A 27,728-nucleotide genomic window follows, 5' to 3' on the forward strand; every position below is an offset into this window, starting at 1 on the left:
TGGCCTAGATGCAGAACCAGAATGTGAACAGTGAGGGAATTGGGTTGTTTGTGTGTGTGTGTTTGTGTGTGAAATAGAAATGTGTTAGTATATGTTGTGTGGTATATGTCAGAGCTCTGAAAATAGTCCTCATTTATCTCTCACCTACTATGGTCTTCCCACACTGCCTGCGCATGACTTCAAACAGGATTTTTTTGGGCCAGGGAATGTACTTTTTTCAAGTATTTCGTTTTAGGAGGCTTCCTTAAACAGCAGAGCTTTAGGAAACTGCCTGTGGAGATGTTTCCAGGTGGGAAGATGAGGGTAAACAGCCTAGCCTAAGTTACTGTTGCGCCTTCCATCGGCCCCTCCGTAAAGCCACCATAATCATACCTGCATGGTAGAAGGGTGGCCACCAGCCATACGCATGTAACCCTGACCCGCCGAAAGCCCTCTTTCTGCCCAGAGAGAAATTCTGGGGCTCCCGCACAGATGAGTGGCTTGGAGCAAGATTCTGGTTGGCTCTACACATGCCCCCACGTACACACAAACATGCCCCTTTTTGAGAACCAAAAGGCCATTGAGCGAGACCATCACAGCTACTTCTGCGGATGATCAGAGTTTAAATTTTGCAGCAATTTAGTTCCATTTCACCCTCATGAGGAGGGGCGTGTATGTCAGTGGTTTCTGAGACTTGTTGGCAGGGTCACTTCATTAGCAGTATTGACACCTGTGCTGCCCCAGGGGCAGATGGTGCGAGCGGGTGACAGGAGGCAGTGTGTGGATGCTGGGTGGTCGTGGCTGGGCTTGTGCTGGCCACTGGGCATCCCTGGGTGGGGCCTGGGGCCTGCATGAGAAACAGCAGCACATGGCTCCTCTAGGTACCAGCCTCGTCTCAATGGCTTTTAAGTTAATAAGAAGCAGTTAAGCTTTTTAAAACTTTTCAAACATATACATATACAAAATTAGAAAAAAAAATGATACAGTGAATTGGATGTCCTTTTTTACTCAGCATTTATTATTTTTGTGGCCAGTCTTATCTATGTATGCTCACCTCCATTATTCTGAAGCCAGTTCTAGTTATATCTTTTATCTGCAAATATCCCAATATATAACTGTAACAGATAAGAACTCTAATATATGTATGTATACTATAAAACCCCATAACGTGTTAAACAAGTTTGCTTAATCAGGATACAAGTAAGGTCCCTAAGTTGTGGTTGGTTGATTTGCCCCCTTGTAATCTTAGGTGTCTCTTGCTGTACAAGTTCCTTGTTCATTTTTCTTTTTTCATGGTAACACTTTTCATGAGTAAAACTGAATGGTTTGTCCTAGAATTTGGGTTCTACTGAGGATATCCCCATGGTTTCACTGAACATATTCATTAGTCCCACATTTTTCTTCAGATTAATTCAGGCTTGGCTCTTTTTTAACCCCCACATTTTTGCAGGATGTTCAGAGGCAGTGGTGGTGTTTCTGTCAGGAGGCACATAATGTCTCACTCTTCTCTTCATCTCTCTCTTCCTGATGCTGGTGGCTGTTCTTGCCCCAAACCCTGAGTTCAGCAAAGGTGCACTGTGGCAAAACTGGAATTCCCCGTCCCTTCTTCATGTATTGGCCGGAATGCATCTGTAAAGGAAAACTTCCCCTCATAACTGTTCCTTCACTAAGGACTGGGCTTCACATTTGGAACCCAGTCAAGGGTTGTGTGGGCTCCACATCCCGGCAAGAGCCTGGCCATGGCGAGTGACCTCTGCTGACCCCTCACAGGTCATCTCGGGTATGGTGCAAGATGAGCCTGCCACAGTTGCTGAGGACACGTGGTGGCCTGCTTTAGCAGCTGCCAGACCTGTGACTGGGAAGAGTGCACTTCCCCACGCTCCTGCTGAGGCATAATTGTAGCACTGTTGGAAAGACAGCTGAAGCAGAGGCTGCCATTTTGATGATAGTAGGTACTCTGTAAATGACAATTGAGCACACGAAGCAGTTAGTGTAGAGCCGATGCCCCTACAAGAGACAGTATGAAGAGGAGATGGAGCGAGGGGAGACGCAGGGAAGGCTTTGGAAAAGGCGCCCTCTAAGCTGGACTTTGGAGACCATAAAGAGAGCTTGGGTTTGAGCCTGGCAGTAGCCCTCTCTCTGAGTGAGTCATTTCCGTGTGTATGTTTTTCTCCTCAGGTTCAGATTCAGAACAAGAAGGTAGACATCTCCAAGGTCTCCTCCAAGTGTGGGTCGAAGGCTAACATCAAGCACAAGCCTGGTGAGTGGTGCCTTCCTCATCCCAGGTTTCACCCCTGCGCCTCTGTCCTTTTTATTAAGACTCCTAGAGCCACCCACACCCAGGGCACAGCAGTAGAAACAGCATAGTCCTCAGCCCCTGTCAGGGAGGGGCTTTCTGGGCGCTAACCTCTTCATTGGAGGAGGAACAGTTTTTAAGGGCTGCCATTTGCACGGGCAGAGTCTTGAGGCCCCACTGTGTACACAGCACTGTTGACCTAGGCCTGTGGTAGAGGTGCTCTACCAGCTGAGACCCTTCTCAGCCTCCCTGCTGCATGTTCAGGAGCTGGTGCTGAAGGAGCTTTAGGAAATGGTGGCTGGGCCTTGCCTGTCAGACGCAGGAGCAGAGAATATTTCCAAGCAGTGAAGCGTCAACCACCAGTTCCTACAAGGGACAGGAAGCCATTCAGCAATGCTGCCTCGGCCCACGGGCTGGGATCTTACTGTCACAGCAGTCCAGACTTTGATTCCAGCAGCACAGGCCTGGCGCCCCTGCAAAAATCTCTGGCAGCTGGCATGTTGTCTGGGCAGGGCCTGCGTTCTGGCTGTACCCTGAGTCTCATGTGTCCTGGTCCAGAGTCTGCAGCAGACGTGGGGCAGGGCCGTACCTGCAGTAGCAGGCACACTGGCTGACAGCTTACCTTCGTTTTTCCATCCTATCTAGAAAATCCACTCTCCTGAGGTAACTTCTTCCCTAGTGACAGTGACTTGAGGTCCAGCTTTTACAGCAGGCCAGAAGTCAGTGGGTCGGATACCTGGAGGATTGGGCAGGAAGCTGGGTGACATGAGCAGAGAGGAGATGGGAGAGTGAAGAAGACTCAGGGAAAAGCCCAGCTGAGAGTCTGGGTGGCCGTGAGAGCTCTCTGGCCCTTGCTTCCATGGCCTCACTCTGGCTGAGCTGTGAATGTTGCCCGTGTATAGACTACCTTCCCTCGGCTCCCACCTCTCACCTTCTCTTCTTTTCACGACAGATTGGGTTAAACTGTTCACCCAGACCATATGACCATCCTGTCTTGCCGGTCACTCCTCTCCTCCAGTATCTGTGCTGGCAGCTAGAAAATCAGGATTCCAGGATCCTGACCCTGACCAGCAGGGTGTCCATGAGGCTGAAAGCAGGCTGGACTCCCGTACTGCTGTCAGAGGGAGGTGTCACTCAGCCAAGTGACCCCGAGGCAGGCGTGCATCTTGGCTCCTTTTGAGGCTCTCCTGGGGCTGCAGGCAGTGCACGCACGGTGGTGGTAGGGTGACTTTCCTTCTCTCTGGCTGCGTGGCGAAATTGGCTCAGCCTGACCTGGAGAAGAGGAGCCCTGTTATGACAGTGTTCACTGTGCCTCCACCCGTGTCCTCAGGGCCACCAGGAGCAGATTACGTTTTCCCCGTTTCTCTCCCAGGCACAGCCCAGTCCTTAGCCAGCCTCCTGGCTCTGCCTGTAGGGGTATTTTTCTGTCACCCATAATGACCCATGTCTTTTTGGTTCTAGGTGGAGGAGATGTCAAGATCGAAAGTCAGAAGCTGAACTTCAAAGAAAAGGCCCAGGCAAAGGTGGGATCCCTCGATAATGTGGGCCACCTGCCTGCAGGAGGTGCCGTGAAGGTAGTGCTTGGGTCCTGATGGGGCTGGAGGTGGGGGTGGGCTTGTGCAGCTGGAGTCGGTCCCAGCACATGGGTGCCTGTCACCGCCCCTCAGTCACTTCAGGAGTCGTGTTTCACCCACTTCATTACTGTTGCCATCGTGTCATCCGTCCTGAGTGAGGCAGGAGAGGTGAAGAGGCCCCAGCCCAGTCAGCTCTCATCTGTCCAGCTGGAGACAGAACCTTCTCCTGAGAGCCGTGGGCTGCCTTTTTGAGCCCATCTCAGCCGTTTTCAGAGGAACAGGGCTGATGTGCAGGCCCCACTGAAGCCAAGGGTCAGTGGAGTGCAGTTCTTGCGGCACCTCGCAAGAGGGCAGTGCGGTGCTCTGTGTCAGGCTTCCTTCCGGGCCTGCGAACGGGATGGCTCGTTTCCAGCTGCCCGTGGCGGCAGGCCCGACGTCCACCTCCTCAGGCCTGTACTGCCAGGCCCTGGAGAGTGCGCGGCTTCCTATGCTGGTTGGGCCTCTCCTGCCTTCCTTCCCTCTCTTCCCTTCCCCTCCTTCCACAGTACTGTGAGACCCTTTGTCTGCCAGAGATTCTGTCCATGTTCCATGTCATCAGGTAGGGGCACTTTGGGGCAACGCCTTGAAGGCTTCCAAGTCTGAGGGTGGCTGCAGCTGCTTCGGGAGATGGGTGAGGAAGCGGGGATGTGAGCGGTGCTGTGGGCCTTCCTCCTGTGTCCAACCACCCCTCGCAAGCTCCATCCCAGCTTTGTCCTGGTCGCCCTCTGTCCTCCAGTTCAAGCCCTGACTGGCTCCCTTGACCACTGGGGGCCCTGGCTCTATCACAGACTCTTGGAGCGTGCTCCACACCTCGTGAGGGTCCATTCTCTGGTCGTCTTCCTTGGGGCACTAACTTCAGTGTGGTCCCAGCCATGTGACAAGCACGTGCAGACCAGGGCTCACTCCTGGGCCTTTCTGACCACCAGTCTTTTTATTCACATCATCTCCCTTTTTTTTTTCCTTTTAACCACTTCTGGAACTGTTTTTCTAGCACAGAGGCTATATCTTTCACTGTTCTAAGCAAGGACCACCCTGGAGCCTTCCGTTGTCACCTCTGGGCATTTGTGGCACAGGCATACCAGCTCACCCAGTGCCCTGGGCCCCACCCCCCACCCCCAAAGCCCTCCCTCTTCTGCTCTTGACTCACACTGGGTGTCTACGGCCCCCACAGTCCTTACTCTATCCTGAAGCTGTCCTGGCCCCTGTAGCCTCCCTCTTCATACCTCTTGGACACTTTCCTGGCTCCTCTTTGTCCCAGGCCTTGAAAGGGTGCCCAGCACAGAACAGGCCTGTGTCGGGGGTGAGTGAACAGTGATTAGCCAGGCAGGGAGTCTGTGGGGTCCCTCAGGTCTGAGGTGGCAGCCTGCACCCCACGGGAATGGGTCCAGCTCCCAGAGCTCCCTAGCCAAGTCCTGACCTGCAACTTGAGATCATTCCTTGGGTTTTTTTGCTAACAACCTGCTGTCATAGTTGTTTTGATCTGGCATCAGCCTTGTTAAGGAGCTGGACTGTCATGTCAGAGGCTTCGTGAGGCCGCCCAGAGGAGGCTCCTAGAGTGCGTCCCTAGCCAGGCTACACCCCCTTCCTGCCCCAGAGCCCACGCCTGGGTTCTTGCCCAGCACCGGGCCATTCAAACCAGGGTTTGGCCTGGTGGGTTGGGGTCGGGGTGGGAGCACCTGGGCTCGACTCCCAGATGCGCTGTACTCAGGCCGTCGAGGCAGTGGGGGTGGGGGCAGTGTGTGGAACCCACCACCATCACCATCCCACTCCCTCCCCGACTGACCCTGCACTGTCTCCCCCACTGTTTCATTTGTAGACTGAGGGCGGTGGCAGCGAGGCCCCTCCGTGTCCGGGCCCCCCTGCTGGGGAGGAGCTGGCCATCCCTGAGGCAGCGCCTGAAGCTGGCGCCCCCGCTTCAGCCAGTGGCCTTAGTGGCCACACCACCCTGGCAGGGGGTGGTGACCAAAGGGAGGCCCAGACCTTGGACAGCCAGATCCAGGAGACAAGTAAGTGGCTGGGCTTGGCCTGAGGGCCAGCCAGGGGCCCTGCCACTGGCTGCAAATTGAAACTCCTTTGTTTTCTGACTGGAGAGTGGCCTGAATTTTAACGAAGCAACCTTTTATTTTCCAGGCATCTAATGATGACATTCTGGTCTCGTCTTCCGTCCCCCGTGTCCCCCCTCTTGTCTCCCCCGTCACCCTCTCCCTTCCCTCCTCCCGTGTCACTGCAGATTGAGACCTACAGGCTGACGTTCCGGGCAAACGCCAGGGCCCGCACCGATCACGGGGCTGACATTGTCTCCCGCCCGCCCTCACTTCCCTGGCGGCCCCAGCTCAGGCAGCCGGGCCCCTAGCTCCCCGCCCCAGGCCGCCCCCCATCCTGTGGCTCGGGCCCTGGGCAGCCCTCTAGGCGCCCCCTCCCTCCCTTCCTCCCTCCCTCCCTCCCTCGCTTGCCTAGGGCAGCAGCTGTTCCCCCCACGCCCATGTTCCTTCCACTTCCCGCCCGAGGCCCAGCTCCCTGCTTGGCTTGTATCCTCACCACTTCGCGCCGCTGCTCCACGAAGGTTGGGTGGAAAATGGGGTGGGGAAGAATAATTTTGGGATCTTCTGAGACCTGGGGTGTAGGGGCGAGCTGGATCCCAGCATACTCTTCATTTGTTTGGGTTTTTTGGACCAAACCCAAAAGAAACTGACATACCCTCCCTCCTCGCTGGTCCATCCGGAGGGAAGAGTGGAAGCAGACGTCCACGTGACGGCTGCCGTTAACTGCATCCCCTGGAGCCCGCTAAGCCACCGCCTCTTCCTTTGACCCTACGATGGTGCCCGCCGTGCAGGTGGTACCAGGCGCCACTTGCTGCCCTCCCCAAGTTAGTCAGAGGCAGCGTTGCCTGTCCCCGCTCCTCCCCATACCTGCCTAGCTGCTATCACACTTTATCTTTTCTTTTTTAATAACCCCTAAAAACCAGTGGAGTAGTTTTGCAGGTTGAAGCCATGTCTAAATGAAAGTCCTCAGTAGGTGTTAAAGGAAACAGGGAGGGGAGATCCTGAAGCCTCCAGCCGGGAGGTCAGGTGTCGGGAGCTGCCCTGGCTTGGGCAGCTCGGGGCCCCAGCCCCAGAGATGGTGTGGGCAGGGCAGGCGTGGTGTGGGGGCTGTGGGCTGGAGAGCAGGCAGGGACCGCTAGGGGCTGGTCAGTGTGGACTGGTGGTTCTGGCATTTTGTGTGTATGCTGCTTTTCTTTTCTAACCAAGAGGCTGGTTTTGGCATCTGTTTGTCTCATTCCCTGGGATCTGGTGGAAGACATAAAATTGGGACTGGAGAGGGCCATGGAGGTCAAATTCCTCCAAGCCTGCAGCCTAGGACACTGCCGGGGAGCCCAATGTGCCCGGCACGCATGTGGATAGTGGGGAATCAAGGTTGGAAATTTGGAAATAAGGACATGCAGTGGGCCGTCCAGGCTCCCTTGTAGCCTGACTGGAAAGGGGGGAGAGGCGAGGCGAGCCCAACCTGAGGAGGCGTGTCCCAGTTAGGCCTGGTCTTGGGATGGCTGCAATGATTAGCCCTGGGGATTATAATGACATGAAGATTCTTATTGCACTTGTATTTTTTTGTATTAAAGTTTGCATGGTTTCTAATAAAGGATTAAAATGTAACAGTTTGTAGTGAAATGGCCTGGGAGTCTCCGAGGCTTCTCCTCTGAAGACTGTTTTCTGCAGTGCAGACTTGGCCCCTTTACCCTCCCGCCTCCTCTTCGGGCGTCCCCTGGCGCTGAGAAGGTGGGGGGCCCTTGAACTAGGCTTCACGCGGATTTGATGTCCGTGTAGAGGGAGGGTGTCTGGGCTGGGAAGGTTCTCCCCGTTTCTGAGGTAGCATTTTCTCTAGGGAGATTCGATACCACATCCCCAACTCCCCAAGCACTACCAGGGGTAGAAATTGCATGATCTTGTGGAAAAAGCACTTCCAGAGCCAGAGACCGTCCAGGGTGCTTCAGTAGCGCCAGGGACATCACGGTGTCCGTGTTTTGTCTGCAGAAAGGGGTGAGGGAACTGGGAGGACACAGCGGGAGGTGGGGGGACAGTGCTGGGCCTCAAGGTGCCTGCACCCATGTCGACGCTGAGGTGGGCAAGCTCTGGGTCTTCTTCACTCCTTTGGCCAAAAGCAGGGGTTGGAGAGGTGACCCAGTGGAGGGCCCTTGAGGGGGCGCTGGAGTGGTCAGTGTTCTGAAGGGTGGTCTGGTCACAGTTGCCTTGATGGGTCCCACCAGCCAGAGCAGCTGAGAAGGCTGTCCCGACAGGTGGGTCCAGAGGCCCTGCGTGCTCTGCTCTGCAGCCATCGGGGCGGGGATGTTTCTGTGCTTCCCCATTTGCTTATGGCTCAGCCGTTCCTCATGTCAATCTGTGATTCTGTTGTAACGATTTCCAGAGTAAATAAAGCTCTTATGTCCTAAATACGCAGGCCCTGTCTTCTGTACGTCCTGGTTTCTACCCCTCCAGCTTGTGGCCCACCCCCTTGCTGTTCCTCGGCATCAAGGGACTGGTGTGCGCCTTGTGGTCTTCACCTCAGCACCTCCTCTGGGAGATGGCTGTGACCGAGGGTTAGGGTCTCAGTGAGCGTTGGTTGCTTATGGAGATTTTCCCTGCCCCACCCGCCTGCGCTGGGAGGTGGCAGCCAGACTGAATGAGGATGCACAGTGGGCCCCGCCACACCTGTAAGGACAGTGCAGAGACTAGGCTGGTCCAAGCTCCTGAGGTGTGGGATTTAAGCCCCTTCTTCTAAGACCTTGGGTCCCTCCCTTCTGAGCCTTCACTCTTCTCTTGGTTGGGAGAGCGTGGCCCCCAGCCCAGGGCGCTGAGGTCCTCCTCCCTGAGAGGAGCCCCGTGGATAGCGATGCTCACAAGGGATAAATAGAACTTTATTTTAAATAAACATTTTCATTCTGTACATGGCCCCAGCAGAGACAGGGCTCAGTCGTCAGCGGTCTTGCGCACATCAAAGCTGCCGCAGGGCCCGCGCAGCAGCTCCGCCAGCAGGGCGAGCAGCTGCCCATGCTCCTCCTGCACACAGGGCGGCAATGCCGCCAGCTCGCTGCGCAGGCTCCGCTCCACCATGCGGCCCAGGGCCCGGCGCAGCTCCCGCAGCAGCCGCACGGTGCGCGAGTCACCCTCCAGCCGCAGCAGGTCACTGTCACTCAGGGAAATGGTGGCCCGGCGCCCGTCATCTAGAGGAAGGGAAAGGCGCGAGGAGCCCGGGTGAGGCCAGGCCCAAGGAGGCAGGGCAGCCGGAGGCGCGGAGCAGGGTGCAGGTACCCACCACGGATGTGGACGTCCCCGTCGGTCAGCAGCAGCACGGCTAGCGGGTGCACCTGGGAGGAGTCCCGGACGAAGACGCTGCCGTTGGACTTGACAGCCATGAAATACGTCAGCCATCGGCTCCGCAGCCGGGTGGCCTCCCTGGGAACAAAGGGCTGGGTGAGGCCCCTCCTGAGCCACCCCCGCCGCCCCGCTCCACCTGACAGTCCCCACCTGTTAATGGTCGACTTGTGCAGCAAGATGTTGCCGGATTTGGTCCTGTACGTGACACTGTTGGGCTTGAACTTGCCCTGCCGGGTCACCTTGCCCTGCCTCACCTGCAGGGGTGAAGGGAAAAGGTGGGTGGGTTGGGCAAGGAGCCGAGATGGGAAGAAACCGCAGCCTGGTGCCCCTGCCCCGAGGCAGCACCTGGATGAGGTTGGGGTAGAGACCCGCCATCAGCACCCCCTTCACCAGCTCCTCCTCCTCACTGTACTCGTTGCACTGGGCAGAGGCCAGGGTGCAGTCCGAGGGCTTCCCAACCAGGAAAGCCTCATAAATGTTCTCTGAGAACTGCTTGATGAGTCCTGGGGAGGCAAAGTTGGGGTGAGCCTAGGGCCCCCTCACCACACTGGCCCAGTCCAAGTGGGAGGGGCAGAGGGCTCAGGGCAGCGTGGGGCCCGCTGACCGTGGATGAAGCGCAGGCTGGGTGCGTAGAGCAGGTTCTCCTCCAGGTAGTTCTCACGGGAGCTGCGATCCTGCCAGCGCAGCACCTCCTCCCAGCCCGACACCGCCCGCACGAAGGCCAGGTGGTCACTGCCGCTGTCGTGGCTCAATAGTGCTTTCACCTGGGATGGGGGGAGGGTGCCGGGGTCACAGGGCAGGGACCAGAGGAGGCCACCTCGGGACAGAAGGCAGCGGAGGGCTGGAACGGGGAGAGGAGGGCCAGGTGCAGGCACCGGGTCTGACCTTGTCCACCTCCGCCCGGTTCTGCAGGCTGCTGCTGAAGGGGTCCCGGGTGAGGCACGAGACGACCACTAACAGCGGGTGCAGGCAACGGAAGATGGCAGCCAGCACGATGGCCTTGGCCAGCCGCGGGTCAGTGGAGATGTGGGCCAGGCGCTGCCCCAGGGTGGTCAGGTACTCCCGCTGGTCCAGAACCCCTGCAAGCTCAGCGGTCAGTCCTGCCCTTGAGAGCCACTCGGCAGCCTGGCCCAGCCGTGCCCCACTCACCAATCTCCTGGAGCAAGATCACGGCCTCGTCCACCGCCTTGATGTTTGGACTGTCTACGGCCTTGGAGAGGAACTCCACTGCCTACAGCGTGAACGAGGCAGAGCCTCCGTCAGCCTGCACCCCATCTGCGCACCCCCAGGCCCCCCACCCACCCCTGCCGCACCGTCTTCTCTGGCATGTGGATCTTGGCCTGCAGCACCAGGTTCTCCAGGGGTGTGCGCAGGATCTCTGGCACTTGGAAAGGAGCCATCTTCTCCAGCCGGCTCCGCGGGAAGAGGTGGTAGGCAAAGCCAGACTGGCAGCGGCCCGCCCGGCCCCGGCGCTGGATCACATTGGCTCGTGACACCCACACGGTCTCCAGGCAGGAAACCTGGGGAAGGGGGCCTGTGAGCAGCCACACACATGCCAGAGGCCTTCCTCCACGCTCCCCCAGGCCTGGCCTTCATCCCACTCGACCCCTCGATGGCCCTCCCGCAAGGACACTGAGACCCCACGAGTGCAGCCCTTTCCAGACACACAGGCCCGGGGTAGACCTGGGCTGGCGCCAGGCCGTGAGAGGAACCACCTTGGTCTTCAGGTCGTAGCGTTCCTCCTTGTGCAGACCGCTGTCCACCACGTGCACGATGTCATTGATCGTAATGGACGTCTCGGCGATGTTGGTGGCCAAGACGATCTTGCGTACCCCAATGGGAGGCTGCTGGAATATGGCCTTCTGGTCCATCATCGGGATGTTGGAGTGCACTGGTGGCAGCGAGAACACAGTGGTCATGGGCACGCACCACCTCCGCCAAATCCTCCCCATAAAGGGCAGGCAAGAATTTTGACCCTATTTTGATGAAACTGAAGTCCAGATTCGTAATATGCCCAGTAGAGGTCACCAACCCGGTAAAAAGTAGTGTGGCCTGATGACAAACCCAAGACCCTGAGCCCAAGGCGAGTCAGTCCCTGGGACAGAGGGCAGGCCTGGTGTAGGGGCCACCATCCTCGCTGACATGCTCTCACCTGGCAGAATGAGGTACTTGCTCTCGTGCATGCCCAGGGCCTCCTGGAGGCGTTGCTGGACTCCTTTGATCTCTTGCCAGCCCGGCAGGAAGCAGAGGATCCCACCTGTAAAGGGGCCCTTCAGGCATGAGCCAGTGGCTCCTGGCAGATGGAGGGCAGGGTAGGCCTGGGGGACAGAAGAAAGCACCCACCTGGTTCCCCGCGGGCATCGATGTGCAGAACCAGATCAGTCACGAGGTCCAAATCGAGAGCGCATTCATCCTCAGACTGCGGTGGGGAAGAGAGGCCAGTCACAGTCCCGGGGCCAGGGATCGTGCATAGGACACAGCCACCGCGACTCGGTGAGGCCAAGGCACGTGACACCTCACCTCCAACCCTCACCACACCCTTGTCAGGCAGGCCCGATCTTTGCCATTTCTAGCAGGGAAGAAGGGGAGTCTGGGAGGACAGGCCAGGAGCCACAGTGGGGCAGGGTGGGCGTACCCCTCACCTCGTGGTGCCGGTGCCGGTGCGGGTACTGGTGCTTGCCCAGCTTGGCCAGGATGTCCTCCAGGTAGTGCTCCTTGACGGGGTACATGAAGCCGGGGACCTTGATGACAGGGCAGCCACCAAAGTAGCGGGAGAAACGCTCGTTGTCGCCAGTGGCGCTCATGAGCACCAAGCGCAGAGCCGGGTTGAGCCGCTGCAGGCCCTTGAGCAGGATCAGCAGGAAGTCCGTGTTCACGTCTCGCTCGTGCACCTCGTCCACGACCACGTGGCTCACGCCCTCCAGGCTGGGGTTGCTCTGCAGCTTCCGCAGCAGGATGCCCACCGTGCAGAACAGCAGGGCCCCTCCTCGGGCCGGAGGCTTGCTTTCCAACCGCACCTGGAAGCCTACGTTCCGGCGCAGGGAAGGGCCCAGTTCATGGCTGACGCGCTGCGCCACAGACACGGCCGAGATGCGGCGGGGCTGGGTGATGATCACGTTGCAGCGCGCACCGCGGCCCTCGGTCACGTAGCGCTCCAGTAGCAGCTGGGGGATGCGCGTGGTCTTCCCACAGCCCGTGTCCCCAGCAATGACCACCACTGGGTGCTGCTCGATGGCATTGAGGATGGTGTCCCGATGAGGGTCCACGGGGAGCTGGGGTGCCTCCTGCCAGACTGGCCCTCGCCGCCGCCACAGCTCCAGCAGACTCTGGCTCAGACGCAGCTCCTCCGCTTCTGACAGCGGCACGTAGGGCTTGCCTGTGATGGGGTCACTCAGGGGCCCCGAGTCCTTGCCCAAGGGCAGGATGTCCTCACCCTGCAGCCGGAGCTCTGAGGAGATCCACGAACTCTCCACGGGGTACTGGGGGGACAGGAGAGGCAGATGAAATGATGAAGAAGAATCCCTCCTCCTTTACCCACAGCCAGTCCCTCCACAATTCACACCTCGACCAGAGGCTGTGGTCCAACCTGCCGAGCAGGACTCAGTCCCTAACTACCCTGGGACATCTGTGGGCAAGACTGGACGGCTCGGGACCAGGGTGCTCCCAGGCTCCACCCCAGTGGGGAAGCAGGGGGTCACTGTCGCCTACTGCAGGTGGAGGCTGTGGGCAGGTGAGGGGGAACGTGGGGATTCTCTTACATGGTTAAGGAAGGTCTCGATCTTGCGGAGGATGGGCTCAGGCACCTGGATGGTACACGGCCGGCGCTGGGTCTCACCCAGCTCTCGCAAGGAGGCCAAGTTATACATGGCGTGGGTGAGCGGCTCGTTGTTCCGGTCCACCAGTCCCAGGCTCTGCAGAAGGACACGGATGGCTCCGTCTAGGGCCCGCTCCCCAGAACTGGCCCAGACCTGCTCGGCAGCTCCAGAGAAGTCCTGCAAAGCAACCTCTACTCCCCCCATCCCGCCCCACCCCAGAGCAACCTCTTTTCTAAGAGATTTTTGGGTTTGGACTGACATGGTACAGGAGCAAGAAATTAGGAACCAGGAAAATGTTAAGTCTCCACCAAAAAAAGTTAAAAACAATTCAAGGAAAGTAAGACCTGACGTGTCTGAGTATTAATCACAGCCCCCAGCTGGCCAGGTCTGTGCCCCTGAGCAACAGGGGCCCCCACAACAGCCCAGTCTCATGTCCATGAATTCCCAACACAGACCTCTGGGCCAGGTGGGCCAGGCCCTTAACCACCCCATAACATGGCCTGCAAGCTCCTCCGCTTTCTCTGCGCACCAAAGCCACCATCCCAACCCCCCACCAATCTTTCAAGTCCAACTGCCACACCACCTCCTACCCCTGCATGATACCCAGTTCATCACACAAATGTACATGGAAATTCCTGTAAGTATCTACTTATACAACTTGGTAAAATAAGCCACTGGAAGGGAAACTGTTGTTTTATTTCCGCATATACCCGAAACCACCTCCCCAGAGGAAAGACAAAGCATTCCAACACATTGGAAAGCCAGCCGTTTCCCCCATACTCTGTCATATCCAGATTCTGCACTTCTAAGGAAGTCTTCCCCTGCAGGGACCAATCACCTTCCTCTAGCCTCCGAGTCCCAGGAACAAAAGAGGTGCCCACCCTGCTGCAGGAGAGGCCCTGTCCTTTCCCAGGCTCTGAGGATTGCCCGCCGAACATGGCTGCCCCTGGGAAGCTTGCTCCTTCCTGAGACAGGTGTCTACCATGCTTGGGTCATCTTCTCATCACTGTTTTTATCAGGTTAAAATACAGACTTCCTCAAAGTCCTCCCAGTTAGCCCTATTTCTGTCCTCTTGAGCCACAGGTAACAACACAGCCACTCTCTCTCACCACTTCCCCGACCCCATCCCTCTTCAGTTCTCCAAATCTCGCTACCTCTCCCCATCAGTCATATATGATATTCAGTTCTCAGAGCCAAACATGTACCACAGGTTTCTGTCCATTTGGAGTAAAACACGGTGTCTTTCCTCTTAGTCCGCAAACCAGACCTCCACTGGGTTCAATAACACCCACGACTGGGGATTCATCTCATCTTCAGAGCCGCTTCAAAACGACTGCTGGCTGTAAGCCACACTGCCTTCGCCTGATTGTTGGTCCCCTCAGTCTGCATCCCGTGTGAAGTCACACTGTTCATATTGGCCACAAAGCCCAAGTTACCAAGATCTTTCTCGACACCAAGCCTGGCCCCCAAGAGAGACACCATTTCTCCAGCTCCACACCATTCAGAGAGATGAGCATGTCTCCTCCTGCATTCACCCGGGCTCCAGCCCACAGTGCTGAAAAGGCTGAGCTCACAGCAAAGCCCCTCTGCAGGAAGTGCAGAGAAGCCCTGGAAACAGCGCCCCCAGAGCCTGACACACAAGGCTGGGACACCAGCTACTCCAAAAGCCTGGCAAAGGTGGATTTTCATTTCCTGGAAAAGTGGACCATTTGCCAAGGGTAGCAGGGAGCTCCAAGACACCTCATGCATCACACCAGGGACCCTTCCGCACTCACCTTCAGTTTCTTACAAGCCAAGGCTGCCGCTTTATTCTCTGCCTCTGCTTTGCGACGCCCCTTGGCCACGAAGGTCATGGGACAGGGCCAGAGCAGGGTGAGGGTGGACAGCTTGGTCTTGGTGCCCACGGTGTGGAACTGCATGAGGTTCTACACAAAGGGCGAGAGGGGGTTACAAGGCGGCAGGGAATGAGAACTTCTAAGTGTTCTCTGAATGCTGAGGAACCCAGATACGGATTTAACCCCGATCTGAGCAGGTACCAAACATCAGCCACAAAAGAAGTGCCACTGAACAGGCAGAAGACAGCCCCGTGGGGCCGCAGTTCCAGGATCTCGCTCAGCATGGTTTACAGGAGGAGACGGCATCTGGGCAACGCCACTGCCTGCCCTCCTAGCCCACTGCCCTCTCAGCACTGTCAAGGCACACAGGTGTGATGGCAGCTGTGGGTGGAAGCTGCCAACGCAAGCTAAGAGCCAAGCACGTCCTGGGGGAACAAAAAGGCCTTGCGCCTGGAGAGAAGCTCTGAGTAACCAAAGCCCCTCAGCCCGGCAGTGAAGAGGAAAACCTCAGCAAGTCAGCCACCCGCTCCCAAGCCTCCATCGGTGCCCGCACCCCTTGAACAGACCTGGGGTCTCCACTCCTACAGTCCCCAGCCCCATCCCGGGCTCAAGTGTCCTGACTTCCGTCCTGCCTCCGAGGACCTCAAGCTCCCCCAGCTGGCGCAGGCTGGGCTAAGGGAACGGGCGTCTAAGGCCTCCCACAGACCTAAGTCTCCCTCCCAACCTGATCTTGGGCAAACCCAGACTTGAGCAAGCCGGCTCCCCACTCACACACGCTTTCAGGAGACCCAGCTCACCTTGGCTGTGGAGGAGGATGTTGCTATCTGAATCACCTTGGCCAGAAGGTTCTTGGGAAGTGGAAACTGGGTCAGAGCCCTAATAGCACTGTCGTCATCTGTCATTTCAAAGGAACCCCCCCTGAGAGGACCAAAGGTTTAGGTGAAAAAGCGCTCTCTTCCCAAGCCAGTTTCACCTGCTCTGAAACCCAGGGGCTCGGACACAGCATCACTGCAGTGGGCAGCCAGGAGGTGGGGGCATCTCCACTTGGCCTGTGGTCCTCTCACAGACACACAGCACACAGGGCGTGCCCTCAATTCCTCCAGACACACAGGAGAGCGAGAGCAGGGGGCAGGCAGAGCAGCTGCCGGGGCTCTGAAGGGCTCAAGTGTGAGCTGGAGGGAAGGCCTACGCTGCTGTCTTGCAAGAGCCCAGCCAGGGCACACAGCCACAGCTGGCGGTCCCCAAAGAGGCAGACATACCGAGAATGGAGACACTGACTGAGGCGCAGGGCAGGGGTCTCCCATCTCAGAGAAGGCTCCAGGGAATATGCCCCCACCCACGTCAAGGCGCAGCCCGTTTCCCCGGCCTCCCTTGCCCCTGGCTGTACCTGGAATCCCTGAGTGGGGCGTGGGAGTCCTGCTGGGTCATAGACAGAAATTCAGTGACATCGATGGTCCCTTCTTCTAGTTCTTCCTCCTCATCCTCCTCTTCCTCCCGACCCAAGGAGCGGGACAGGCCCCCAGGTCCCCCTGGCCGGATGCTCTCAGGATTCAGCTGCCGCCAGGAAGTGGGTGGCATGGTGGGTTCTGGGCGCCACCAGCTGTCAGCCGGAGAGCCAAAGCGATCGGCTAGCACACGGTATTTGGCTGCATCAAACAGCTCGTTCCGGGGACCCAGCAGACCCCAGCCCTAGGGGAAAAAGGGGGGCGCTGTGAGGGCCCTTAGCACCCTTACACCACAGGCTGTTCGGAACCTGCCCAGTTACCCCGCAGGTCCTTTGTGTGTGAAAGCCATGCTTTTTCACCAGTCTGCTCACCTCAGGCCTGGCCCAGAACTGGGCACAGAGAGAGCACTTAACCTGTCTAGCATCAACGGATGAAAATGACAGGGTAAATTCTTACATCTGTTAGACAAAAGACCAAGAAACTAAAGAAAAATCCCCATTAAAAACCCCATGGGGCAACAGGAAGCAGATGCATCCACAAAGTGATCTAGAAAGCTCCAGTGAGTGGCGTGGCTAGGAAATACGCCGCCTACGTCGTGAAACAGATACACCTCTGAAACAAGAATCCCGCACTGGGAACCTGTTCTAGAATTAACACCGAATGTTTTTAAAGCCACTTATAGAAAAATATTTTAAAACATTCTCTTCTAGAGAAAATTAAATAAGACACCTGCCAAGTCTCTAACGTGGACAAAGCAACACGCCTGGCACTCTGAGCACCAAGCGAGGGACACCCGGTCCCTACCCTCAAGCAGCTCTGCGTCAAGAGAAGCGCAGAAAACCAGAGTTTGAGGAACAAAGCAGTAAGCAAGAGGCTAGAGCACGAGGTTAAAAAGCTCAAGTTGTGAGTGGCAAAGACAAGAGAGGTGAGCCGCAGGTGAGTAAAGAGGCTTCAGACGTGATGTGGACGGCGGGCGCCAGGATCCAGGCGCCGCTCCACAGGGTGGCTTCAGCCCCGCCTGACTCCCAACAGGCTGAGGAGTGACCACCCTTCTGAAAACTCTCCCCTCAGGTTTCTGAAAGAACCAGCTGTAACTTAAAATGGCATCAGGTAAAGCCTACTCAAAACAGCAACAGTGACCATGTATACATATGTTTTTAAAAAGGTATAGAACTTGGTAAAAGGACACAAATGGAGGGCGTTCCTGTGATGAAATGTTTTTGCCCAAGGAGAGCAAAGCCGCCTAAAGTAAGCCATGTAACGTAACTCCAATTAAAGCGTGGACGGACTCTTTGGGCCCTTGACCAAACTGTCAGATCTCTACGGAGGAACACACGAGGATTCTAGTGAGATGCTGTGACAGAAGACAGGAAAAGGGCACGCCACGCACACCCGCACGGAGGAAAGCCACAAGCCGCCTGGGGCAGGGGGCATGGATGCCTGGCCCCGCCTCAGCTTTCGCGCTTCTGCCTCACTGTTTACACAGACTGTCTGATTATACGGAAAACACACGCAACACCCTCTCCCTTGGCCTTCCCCAGGACGACAGCATGCTCTTCCTCCCTGCCTCCCACTCACTCCCAGCCTGCTCCCTCCACGGCCTGCCTCCCTCCCAGGGGCTCCTTCTGTGCGCTCGCGCTTCCCCACCCCCCTCTCTTCCTCCTGCCTCCATCGGACCCTCCACTGTGCTCTGCAGCTCTGTAACACCCCAGAGAAAAGCTTCTGCGCTGCTGCGACCTGCATCCGCGCCTGTTCGGGGTCCCCGTCTCTGGGCTTGCCTGACCCTGCCGCCGCTGCTGGGGACTATTCCTAAAGGCAGGCTCAGTGTGTCATTCCAGCACCCACAGATCAGTCAAGACTCCTACTGGAGACACCTAGGAAGTGTGTTGAGGACGTGGAGACGCTGGAACACCAGTGCCCTGCTGGGGGAGGCACAGTACTGCCATCACTATGGAAACACTATGGCAGTTCCTCAAAGAATTAAGAATTACCATATCATCTAGCAATTCCAATTCTGGGGGTTAAGAGCAGAGTCTTGAAGGGGTATTTGTACACCTAAGTTCACTGCGGCATTATTCACGCTGGCCAAAAGGTGGACCCCAGAGTCCATCAACGGATGAACGCATACACAAAACGCATATATACATACAATAGAACATAGCAGCCTTTAAAAACACAGAAATTCCGACCCTTGCTACAACATGGATGAAACTTGAGGACATTAAGTGAAATAAGGCAGTTACAAATTTCACTTATATGAGTAGTAGTCAAATTCACAGAAACAGAAAGAACTGGGTTGGCCAAAAAGTTTGTTCAGGTTTTCCCATCAGCTGCTGCAGTGGCTGCCAGGGGCTGGGGAAGGGACTAGGATGAACAGTTGTTTATCGGGTGCAGAGATTCAGTTTTGCAAGCGGATGAAGTTCTAGAGACTGGTTCATCAACAACGTGGCTGTGCTTAGTATTACTGAACCGTACACTTAAAAGTGGTTGAGAGAGTAAACTTTTTACCCACAATTAAACATACAAACAAACAAGACTACGAGCACAGACAGAGGAGAGAGAACAGGCTGGGGAGGAATGTGAGCACAGCTTGCTGAGCATGGTCTCGGTTTAAAGCACCTTTCACATTCAGGTAGAAAAGCACCTCTGCCCCTCGGCACTACTGACATTTGAGCTTAATTGCTCAGTCGTATCTGACGCTTTGGGACGCCATGGAGTGAAGCCTACAAGGCTCCTCTGTCCATGGGGATTCTCCAGGCAAGAATATTGGAGTGGGTTGCCATGCCCTCCTCCAGGGGATCTTCCCAACCCAGAGACTGAACTCAGGTCTCCCACATTGCAGGCAGATTCTTTGCAGGCAGGTAGCTCATCTGAGCTACCAGGGAAGCCCAGTGACATTTGGGGCTAGGTAATTCCTTGTTGTAGCGGGCTGTCCTGTGTGTTACAGGACATCTAGAAGTATCCCTGGCCTTATACCAGCAGCATTCCTCTTTTTGTGGCCGCCAAACATGTCTCTAGACCTTATGAAGTGTCCCCTAGGGGGCAAAATCCCCTCTAACTGAGAATCCCTGAGGTAGAGCACTCAATAAGGGATGGCAACTTCCAAGACATTAAACAAAGAAAGGATGGTTGAACTTCTGAGAGAGATAGGATCCACTGGGGGAAGGAGTACAGAAAAGGAGACATTTACAGAGAGTGGGAGACGAAGAGGAGCTTGAAATGAGCCAGAGCAAAGGAGAGCAGGCACACCCATCAGCTGAGAAAGATGCCCCACGGGGCCGAAGCCACAGGACATTCAAGCAGAGCGAGGCCTGGGGAGAGGCTCGGTGCTGGCGAAGCTGCCCCAGTCAGCCGACAATCACCATCAAACACCACATGGATGTGAAGGGAACCAGGACCATAGGAAGGGCTGCAGCGCTCGAGTGGAGCAGACCACAAGCATGGAGAGCTGTGTGCGGGGAAGCAGGGCTGGGGGAAGCGATCGGAACACTGAAGACTTTTTTTTTTGGCTAAGCCTCCCTACTGCTTGCAGGATCCCAGTTCCCCAACCAGGGATCGAACCTGTGCCTCGGCAGTGAAAGCGCAGTGTCCTAACCACTGGACCGCCAGGGAATTACCCAACACTGAAGTTTTGATGCCTACAGAAAAGAATCAGATGAGGAAGGATTGGAAAATGAAATAAAAGGGTAAAAGATGGGATGGAGAAGATGCAGAGAGGGGAGAGAGAAAAGAGAAGGGCTGTATGGAGACCCAGGATAGGAAGAGGGACTTTCCTCCTCAGATCCAGGAAGGAAGCAGGACAATGAACTCTGCAGACTGTGAGCGGGAGAGAAGCTGAAGGAATACAGCTTTGTCCCTGGCAGACCAAAGACCAGGGAATGTGAGGAAGATCCAAGGATGGCACAGCCATGAAGGGAGTCAGTTAGCGAGGGAAAGAAAGACTGGGAGCAACTGTGAAGATGTAGTAACTGCTGCCTGGCCAAAAACTCAAAGCAACCCATGTCCAATCAGTGGGAAGTGATAGAGAAATGACTATTATTCTTTCATTGTAAGCAAGAGGACTATGCGGCCACAAGGAAAAACCTATATGAAATAACAGGGAGAGAACAGAAGCCAAGATAGAAGTCTGTTTGTACAGAGGGAGTGCTCTCCACAAAGAGGTTCTTCGCCGTGGTTTCTGAAACCACAGAAAGTAAGTAACTACAGTGGCAAGAAAGTAATATCCATCTGTTCCCTCAACGGCTGAAGCAAAAAGGAACCACACGATGAAAAGGGCTCAGGAGGTTGAGCAGTTGAACACTCTGCCATCCTAAACCCAGGAGCATCTGGCCCCAGGAAGACCATTACTGCGAGAAGCTCCCAGGAGGAAGGTCTGCGTGGTTTTCATGAGGGGAGGGTCACCTTGAACAGCTGGCAGGCCGCGGCTGCAGCCTGCCTCTCGGCGTCGATCTTCTTGCTGCCATAGCCTTCTACCTCAACGCTCTTGGGCCACTTTATGTGGAGGGTGACTTTCTGAGAAAAAGAAGAGAGAAATCAGAACCCTTGCCTCTCTGGTCTACAAAGGTATTACAAATCACATGGAGAATCCACAGGAAAGCTGCAGACCTCATAGCAGCAGGGCTGGGTGCAAGACAGAACCCCGACCCCATCATTAGCTCCCTGGAAGGCTCGAGGACCCCCCTTCCCCCCTCAAGCCACTGTCCCACCTCAAGTTGCTTTGCTTCTTCAAAGTGCCATGTTCCAGTCAGAGGGCAAGGTGGGACCCACCCTTATTCTTAAAAATCTTCGTTCAGAATGGTTTGCCTGCATGCTTCCTGGTCCCAGGACCTACAAGACTCTGGGAGCAGGAATCATCATCAACTCTAACCTCTACAGTTCCAGGAAGTTGAAGAGGGACCAATGCCAGGGCCCACTGCAGTGGCCTGTCTCACACAAGACGAGAGAGCGTCTCGCTTCACTTGCCCGTGTTTCCTTTCCCTAAACCAGACTCTGCTCCAGACCTAGCTTCGTTCTGAGATTCACTGCTGACCATTCGCAATTCAAAAAACCTACACTGTGGCCTCCCTGACGAGAAACCTGGGGGAGAAAAGGGCAGCTGGTTTCCTTCCTGAGACTCAGACCAACGTGTTTCCCTGCCACCATACCTTTTTCTTCGGTCCATTTGTATGCACGTAGACCAATTTGTCTTTTGCGTGTGAGATGCCAAGGGCTCTTCCAATCACACTGTTGAGAAGATTTTTGGGCTGTGGAAACTCTTTTAATAGGTCCCTAGAAGCTAAGAAAACAAGGACAAAAGCATTATAGTTGTGTTGCTTTAAACTCTGTGGGGTATGTTTCAGGGCAACCCTGGGCTGGATACTGAGGATGTTGGCTCGCAACCCCAAACCACCCAGGAGCATCTTAAAAAGGACGGGCAAAAGGCTTCAGGGTTTACAGAGGACAGTGGACCTAGACCCACTGGACAATCATCTCCTTGTTAAAGACAAGGGTCAATCCCCCAAACACCAGAGGGGAACCAGCCAGCATCCTCTTCCTCACCCAAGCTCCTGACTTCATACATTAGCTATAGAAGCCTACATGGCAGCAACCCCCCATAATCTGATGTCTGAAAGAAAGCACTGAACAGGAAAAAAAACAAACAAACCAATCACACACACATACATACACACGCACACACACTGGAGATCAAGACAATGCAAGGCCCCTAAAACAACAGATACACAAAAGGGAGGAATGCCTGCAGAGTCTGAACATCAAGCCGCAGTTCTCAATCACACCTCAGCGCCCTGGAAAAGGCCTCCCCTTTCATCCAGATTATGTGTAGGGACATTGATTAGAGACCTCCAGAGCTGAGCCACAGGCATGAGCTGGTCCTCCCAGGAGTTCACCGCAGTGAACCAAGTGGAGGCAGGATGCATCAAACATCATGAGCGATACCTTACATTTGTTTACTTGCACTCTGGATCAATTCCAGAGCACAAATGGGTGAGATGTCCACCTAGAGGCAGCTTGTGCCAAACACAGGACTTAGAGAGACCATGAAGAATCGTGTTGAGTGGCTGAAAACAGAAGGAAGAGGCCCAAAGCACCAGAGTGGACCTTCAAGAGATGCAGGGTCAAAGGAGATGGAAAGCTTTTTCATTCTCCACCCACAGTCTCTGGCCTATAATTCAGCTCCAAAAAATATTTTTTATAGCGCCTGTGTGTGTGTGTGTGTGTGTGTGTATATGTGTGTGTGTGTGTGTGTACCGGTGCGCATCAATCATAAGTCACATGGGGAACGTCTTCACAGCCCTGCACACTGATCCCCACAGGACACTTGAGAGTGGCTGTGGTGTTGGGGAAGTCTCTGTGTCCTGAAAACGTTCTTCCACGTTTAAGCTCTGCTGTAACTCTGCTGCCTGGGTTCAAACTGTTTCCCTGGAGCAGACTCCCCTGTCAACTGGCCAAGAGGGAAGATTCTGCCTGGCCCTATCTCCTTCTGAAGGATAATTCTTAAAGCTACTGAGAATCAAGTAGCCAAGAAACAGTATGTAAGCAGACTCAAAGGGCTTCCATCTCACAGCAGGGCCTAACTTTAAGTAGCCCACTAGACACACATATAATATAGATGTGCAGTGGTACCCACTCTAACTCTATAAAGAGGCAGAGGCCAGCACACTCTCTGTCCATCCTTGATCGGCAGGGGTGCTCTAACTAGTTTCATTTCCTGCCCTATTCAGAAGGCAAGCGCTGGGATCAACTTTGAGCAATCATTCTGTCTCTATTTCAGATCTTAAAGTCCCAGATGTATACTGAGCTTTCCCTTTTCTTACAACGGGAAGGATGTGCTTACCCGTGATGCTCTAACCCTAGACCACCGACCTGGCAGGACCTGGACGTTTACCTGTTTTCCCCAGCTCCCTCGTGGTACGCACCTCTCACCTACTGTTGCCAGGTGCAGGCGCTCCAGTCCCAGACCTCTGCGCTTGGGGTCCATTTGGACCTGAACCACACTGAGTTTTACAACAGTTGGGCTGCGGCCCGCCACTGAATGGCTGTCTCAGCCATACCGAAGAGGGCCCGACCCCGGCCCGCGCCCCTAGCTCTGCCATCCCCAGGAATCAAGGGCGTCGCAGCCTGGCTGCCCCCGCCACTGCCCTCACCGTTCACCACGCTTCCATCGCCTTCCCCAGGCTCGCCGGGGGCCGCCTCGGCCTCGGCGGCCTCCTGGGTCCGGTCGGGGCGGGAGCAGCCTGTCGAGAGGCCACGCGGGCCTCCCTGTCGCCCGATGGCGCGGGGACCCAATGGCCGCAGGCGCGGAGAGACGCCGGCGGCCAGCGCCATGAGTCTCCTGGCGGTAGCCATCTCGCTCCCGCCCGCCCCCGCGACTCCGGAGCCGGGCAGGGACCGGGCAGAAGGGCAGGAACGGGAGGTTCGGGCCCGCGCGCCCCCTGCCGGACGGGAGGACCCGGGACCGAGCCGACATCACACTCCAGTTGACCGGTGGGCTGACTGGATCTGTCTGGGATTCTGCCGAAATCACACCCCTTGTAAATCCAAACCCACAGACTTGTCATTTGAAGGCCGGAAGAGAGAGTGGGGTTGTCCGGGAAACACTACAGGCCTTAGCTCAATGTCCACCCAAAGAAATGAAGTAGAAGTTCCCTCTGGGTCCTACCCAGTGCTGGTAGATCGCTTCTACGTGCCCTGGCAAATTGGCTTGCACTCCAGCAGGCGGACTGTAAGATAGTGATTACTGCTAAGCTGGGGCACATCCACCTCATTTAATGGCTTACAACTAGTGAAGAATCTGGAAGCAGGACATGGAAGACCTCTTGAATATTAGCAAACCAGAATGAATCTCCAGAACAGGAGTCAAAGGTGAAAAACACCCTGCGCCCAAGAACTGAGCTGATGCAGCAGTGAAAGTCTGAAGCTGCTGCTGTTCCGCACGTGTGTGAAAGCCAGATGGGATTCTGCCTCCAAACCGTCCCCCCAGGGTTCTAGCCAGGCTCATGCCTCTTCTGCCTCTTCCCGCACTGAGCAGCATCAGACTGAATCTGCATGTTGGGGCAGTGACAGCAAGGGCCTAAGGGTCTCGGTCCCTTGGAAGGAGGCCTTTGTAAGAGGTTAGCAGTGCAGCCGGAGGAAGCTGTGGTGGGGGTGGGAGTTGTTTGTTGTTTGTTTTATAATTCTAGATAAGATTCCCAGGATCCCCTCAAGAGCTTGTTGAAATGTTACTGAGAGCCACCCTCCACAGTTTCTTGGTCATTAGCTCTGGAGCGGGGTCCAAGACCTGCATTTTTAACGAGTTTCCAGATAATACTCAGGTTGCCGGTCTGGGGTCACACTCAGAACCGCTGGCCTATGACAAGAACATGGGATTTAAGTCCTAACACCTGGGCTCAGTTCCAAGTCTACCACTTGCCAGCTGTGAACCTTGGGCCATTTTATCACTGGGGAAAATGAGGACGAACCTGCTCTACTCACTTGGTGTGGCTGTGGTTAAGATAAAATGGGGATGTTTGGAACAGGGATTTGCAGAGTGCTCTGACAGAGACGCCTCTGCCCTCTGAGGTCTGAGACGATGGGAGACAGGGCCCTCGGAAGCAGATCCAGGGCAGAATGGGGCAGCTATAACTCTTGTTCCTCCCTCCCCTCCTCAGTGTTTAACCATAAAAGCAGGAAAAAGGGAAGGTGGCCCTGGCACCGATGGTTGACCTCATAAAGGGACATCACCATCTGTGTCAAACCCCTCTACCCCCACCCACGGCCTGTCGTTATGATCCATCTAGGAACGGCAAGACCCTTGGAGCAGAAAATGATGCTACCAGAGCTTTGAACGTGGCCAAGCGGCACTTTAATTTGCCAAAAGCTAAGGCATCCACCCAGCTTCAGTAGTAGTTTTCAAGGATTGTTAGCAGCCCAAATTCCCTCAAAAGAATCCAGAAGCTTAGTAAGTCAGGGAGTGGCGGCAGCAGCTGAGGCCAAAGTTTGAAAACTATGGTATTTGAAAGCTGAAGGAGGCAACAGCTTAGACGTCACCTGGAAAGTAGGGCCTGGGCCCATCCTGTGTTTTAGGAAACCCTCAGAATAGCACTCTGCTCTGACAGTCACTTAAGCTAAGGTTGAAATGCTATGATTTCATGGATTAGCTTCCAAAGGGCACAAAGTGGAAAGGAAGATCAGCCATGAGCTTGTTCATTGTTCAAGCCAGGTACACAGGGATTCATCATACTGTTTTATCTATTTTACAAAACATATCTCAAACAAATGTGGGAGATTTCATGTAAAAAAAAAAAAAAGGTCAGGTGATGGATGCCAACCAACTAGCTCCTTCTCTGGTAAGCTCTCTGCCCTCTTTTCCTATTTCATTTTCTCCATCTGGGTTCTAATAGCTAGTGTCACCTTGAGGAAATATTTCACCTCCACAAACTTCACTGCTTTTTCCAAAATGAAGGCAACTCTTAGACCAGGTCTTGAAACCCCTCTGGTTCTGTGATCTCTTCATTAGTCTAGAGGAGGGGTGGCCAAACTGTAATCTGCAGACCAAACCTACCCACCGCCTGTTGTTATAAATGAAGCTTTATTGGAACATAGCTCACTCGTTCCTGTAGTATCTATTAGTGCTTTCGTGATATCATGGCAGAGTTAAGTAGCTGCACGAGAGACCATATGGTCTGCAAAGACTGGAACGTGTACTCTCTGACTTAAAGAAAGTTTGCCAACTCCTGCTTTAGAGGACCTTGAAGAAAATTAAAGGGGGTTCAGGCATGCCCCTGTTCCTTTCCACCAACATTAAGCCTTCTCTTCTACTGTCCATTCATTGGGGAGAAAAAGTTGACTCCTCTGCCTGTGGAAAAGGAGGGAAGTTCTGAAAAACGGAAGGGTTTATTGGCTCAGAGAGCTCTCCATCACTTCTGGATCAAGCACAACATCGGGTACTCAAAGTGCTAAATAGTGACATCTAGCAGCATGCACTTAAGGTTAAAAATCTGCTGAATATGCAGGAGGGGGATTTGAGGATTCTAAACTTTGGTGGCCCCAGGAAAATGCAACAGGAGGAAGCCGAAGACAGTCTACTTCGGGCAGACCAGAAAACTTCTGGAGGGAAAGCAGAGGGGCCACTGATATCCGTAAAAACCAGGGTCAATGTTCTGTCCACCTAGTCAGAGTTTGATATTTTATGGACACTCAAATGGCAAGAAATTGGCAACAAGAAAGGTAATGGGACCTACAGGGGCTGGGGGACCACCCTGACCACCTTACCCATTCTCACAGGTTTCCCAGCAATGTATGTAAAGCCACAAGGTCCCCTGAGGCAAACCACCACTCCAAGAGGTGACACGTCTACACCAGGGAATGGACGGACCAGTACCGTGGTCTCCGGGATCCTGCCAGAAGGTGAGTTATTCCATGTCACTTTCCAGCGCTCTACATCTCAGATCTGTGTGGTGGGAAAGATTCCCAGGGGAGGGGACGGGGCAAGGTTCTTAATTTATTCACCCTTGACTTTGGAACAAGGCCTTGGTAAGAGGTTGGTGGTCGAGTCAGGGGTAGATTGGGAAAGGAGGTGATATTTTTTTTCCAATTTCAAATCTGACTCAGATGGGCACTGTAACCTCTTTCAGTGGCCACCATTTTTCAAGCACTAGTCTCTCATTTGAATACCAGAGAGACTGTTTCTGCCCCGCACTTCCTTCTTCAGAGGTACCAGCAAAGCCTCTAGGGAATCAGAGAGCATGGCAGAAAGGTCCAAGAGTCACGTGGTCTACGGGCTTGTTGCTCCCGTCACAAAGGAACAGAGGCAAGCACCCTTCAAAGCTTAAAAAGAGAGAAAGGGAAGGCAAAAATGCACACACCCAAATGCCTTCTGGAGACGCAGCTGTGAGAAGACAATCAGGCACGGGGGTGGGGGTGTCTGTTCCTGCAGGGCGACAGTGCAGGGCAGCTGCCGCTCCCAAGAGCAGTGGCCTTCTCCTCTGCGTGTGCTCCAGGAGGCACTGCCTAGTCATGCTGCCTGGTTAATCCCGGCTAACCATCTGTAAGCTTAGCCAAAGCACATCTGACACTCTCAGAGCCACTCACCTGCCATGTTGGAAATGTTAACGTTCAGCCTTTTCGAGTTACAGGGCATTTTAAGAAAGAAAGAAAAAAGGGCAATCAACTCTCGTTTTGGCAACGGTAGGGGGTGGCATTTCTTTAATACCTAAGTCAAACGGGCAGAGGGGCCGAAAGGACTGATTTCTATGCTGCTGTCTGTGTCAGGGCCACCGCAGCAGGGGGGCAGCGCGTGTACAAACCGTGTGGGTGCAGAGCAGCGTGTGCTGCAGAACCGGAGGCGCTGGGCGCTCCCCGCACCCTTCCTGAGCTCTTGACCTTCAAAGCACTTTA

General features: G+C 55.0%; 2 protein-coding genes across 13 annotated transcripts in view; one reads left to right on the plus strand and one right to left on the minus strand.

Moving 5' to 3' along the window:
• Positions 1-8,333, plus strand: part of MAP4 (microtubule associated protein 4) — a 151,994-nt gene extending 143,661 nt beyond the window's left edge. The window contains 4 exon segments of the mRNA XM_070776772.1: positions 2,158-2,239; positions 3,737-3,849; positions 6,119-6,196; positions 6,198-8,333. Coding sequence (XP_070632873.1) covers positions 2,158-2,239; positions 3,737-3,849; positions 6,119-6,196; positions 6,198-6,482 — 558 coding nt within the window. The 3' untranslated portion in view covers positions 6,483-8,333.
• A 443-nt stretch (positions 8,334-8,776) lies between these two features.
• The window catches only part of DHX30 (DExH-box helicase 30), a 28,321-nt gene continuing 9,369 nt past the window's right edge, over positions 8,777-27,728 (minus strand). For 5 of the 12 annotated variants that reach the window (XM_070776773.1, XM_070776775.1, XM_070776777.1 and 2 more), the window contains 19 exons: positions 26,604-26,728; positions 21,497-21,627; positions 20,754-20,864; positions 16,295-16,596; positions 15,705-15,825; positions 14,848-14,997; positions 13,016-13,168; positions 11,900-12,736; positions 11,601-11,676; positions 11,410-11,514; positions 10,973-11,148; positions 10,571-10,777; positions 10,407-10,488; positions 10,143-10,336; positions 9,862-10,021; positions 9,603-9,760; positions 9,408-9,511; positions 9,196-9,335; positions 8,777-9,103 (listed from right to left, as the gene is read on the minus strand). In XM_070776773.1, coding sequence (XP_070632874.1) covers positions 8,850-9,103; positions 9,196-9,335; positions 9,408-9,511; positions 9,603-9,760; positions 9,862-10,021; positions 10,143-10,336; positions 10,407-10,488; positions 10,571-10,777; positions 10,973-11,148; positions 11,410-11,514; positions 11,601-11,676; positions 11,900-12,736; positions 13,016-13,168; positions 14,848-14,997; positions 15,705-15,825; positions 16,295-16,596; positions 20,754-20,864; positions 21,497-21,627; positions 26,604-26,728 — 3,586 coding nt within the window. In that variant the 3' untranslated portion in view covers positions 8,777-8,849. Of the gene's footprint in view, positions 9,104-9,195; positions 9,336-9,407; positions 9,512-9,602; positions 9,761-9,861; positions 10,022-10,142; positions 10,337-10,406; positions 10,489-10,570; positions 10,778-10,972; positions 11,149-11,409; positions 11,515-11,600; positions 11,677-11,899; positions 12,737-13,015; positions 13,169-14,847; positions 14,998-15,704; positions 15,826-16,294; positions 16,597-20,753; positions 20,865-21,496; positions 21,628-23,497; positions 23,720-26,603; positions 26,729-27,422; positions 27,452-27,728 lie in introns of those variants that run through there. The other 7 variants (XM_019984732.2, XM_019984734.2, XM_070776780.1 and 4 more) reach the window with 4 other exon arrangements.

The sequence above is a fragment of the Bos indicus genome, chromosome 22 (genome assembly GCF_029378745.1).
Source record: "Bos indicus isolate NIAB-ARS_2022 breed Sahiwal x Tharparkar chromosome 22, NIAB-ARS_B.indTharparkar_mat_pri_1.0, whole genome shotgun sequence".
NCBI classification, from domain to species: Eukaryota; Metazoa; Chordata; class Mammalia; order Artiodactyla; family Bovidae; genus Bos; species Bos indicus.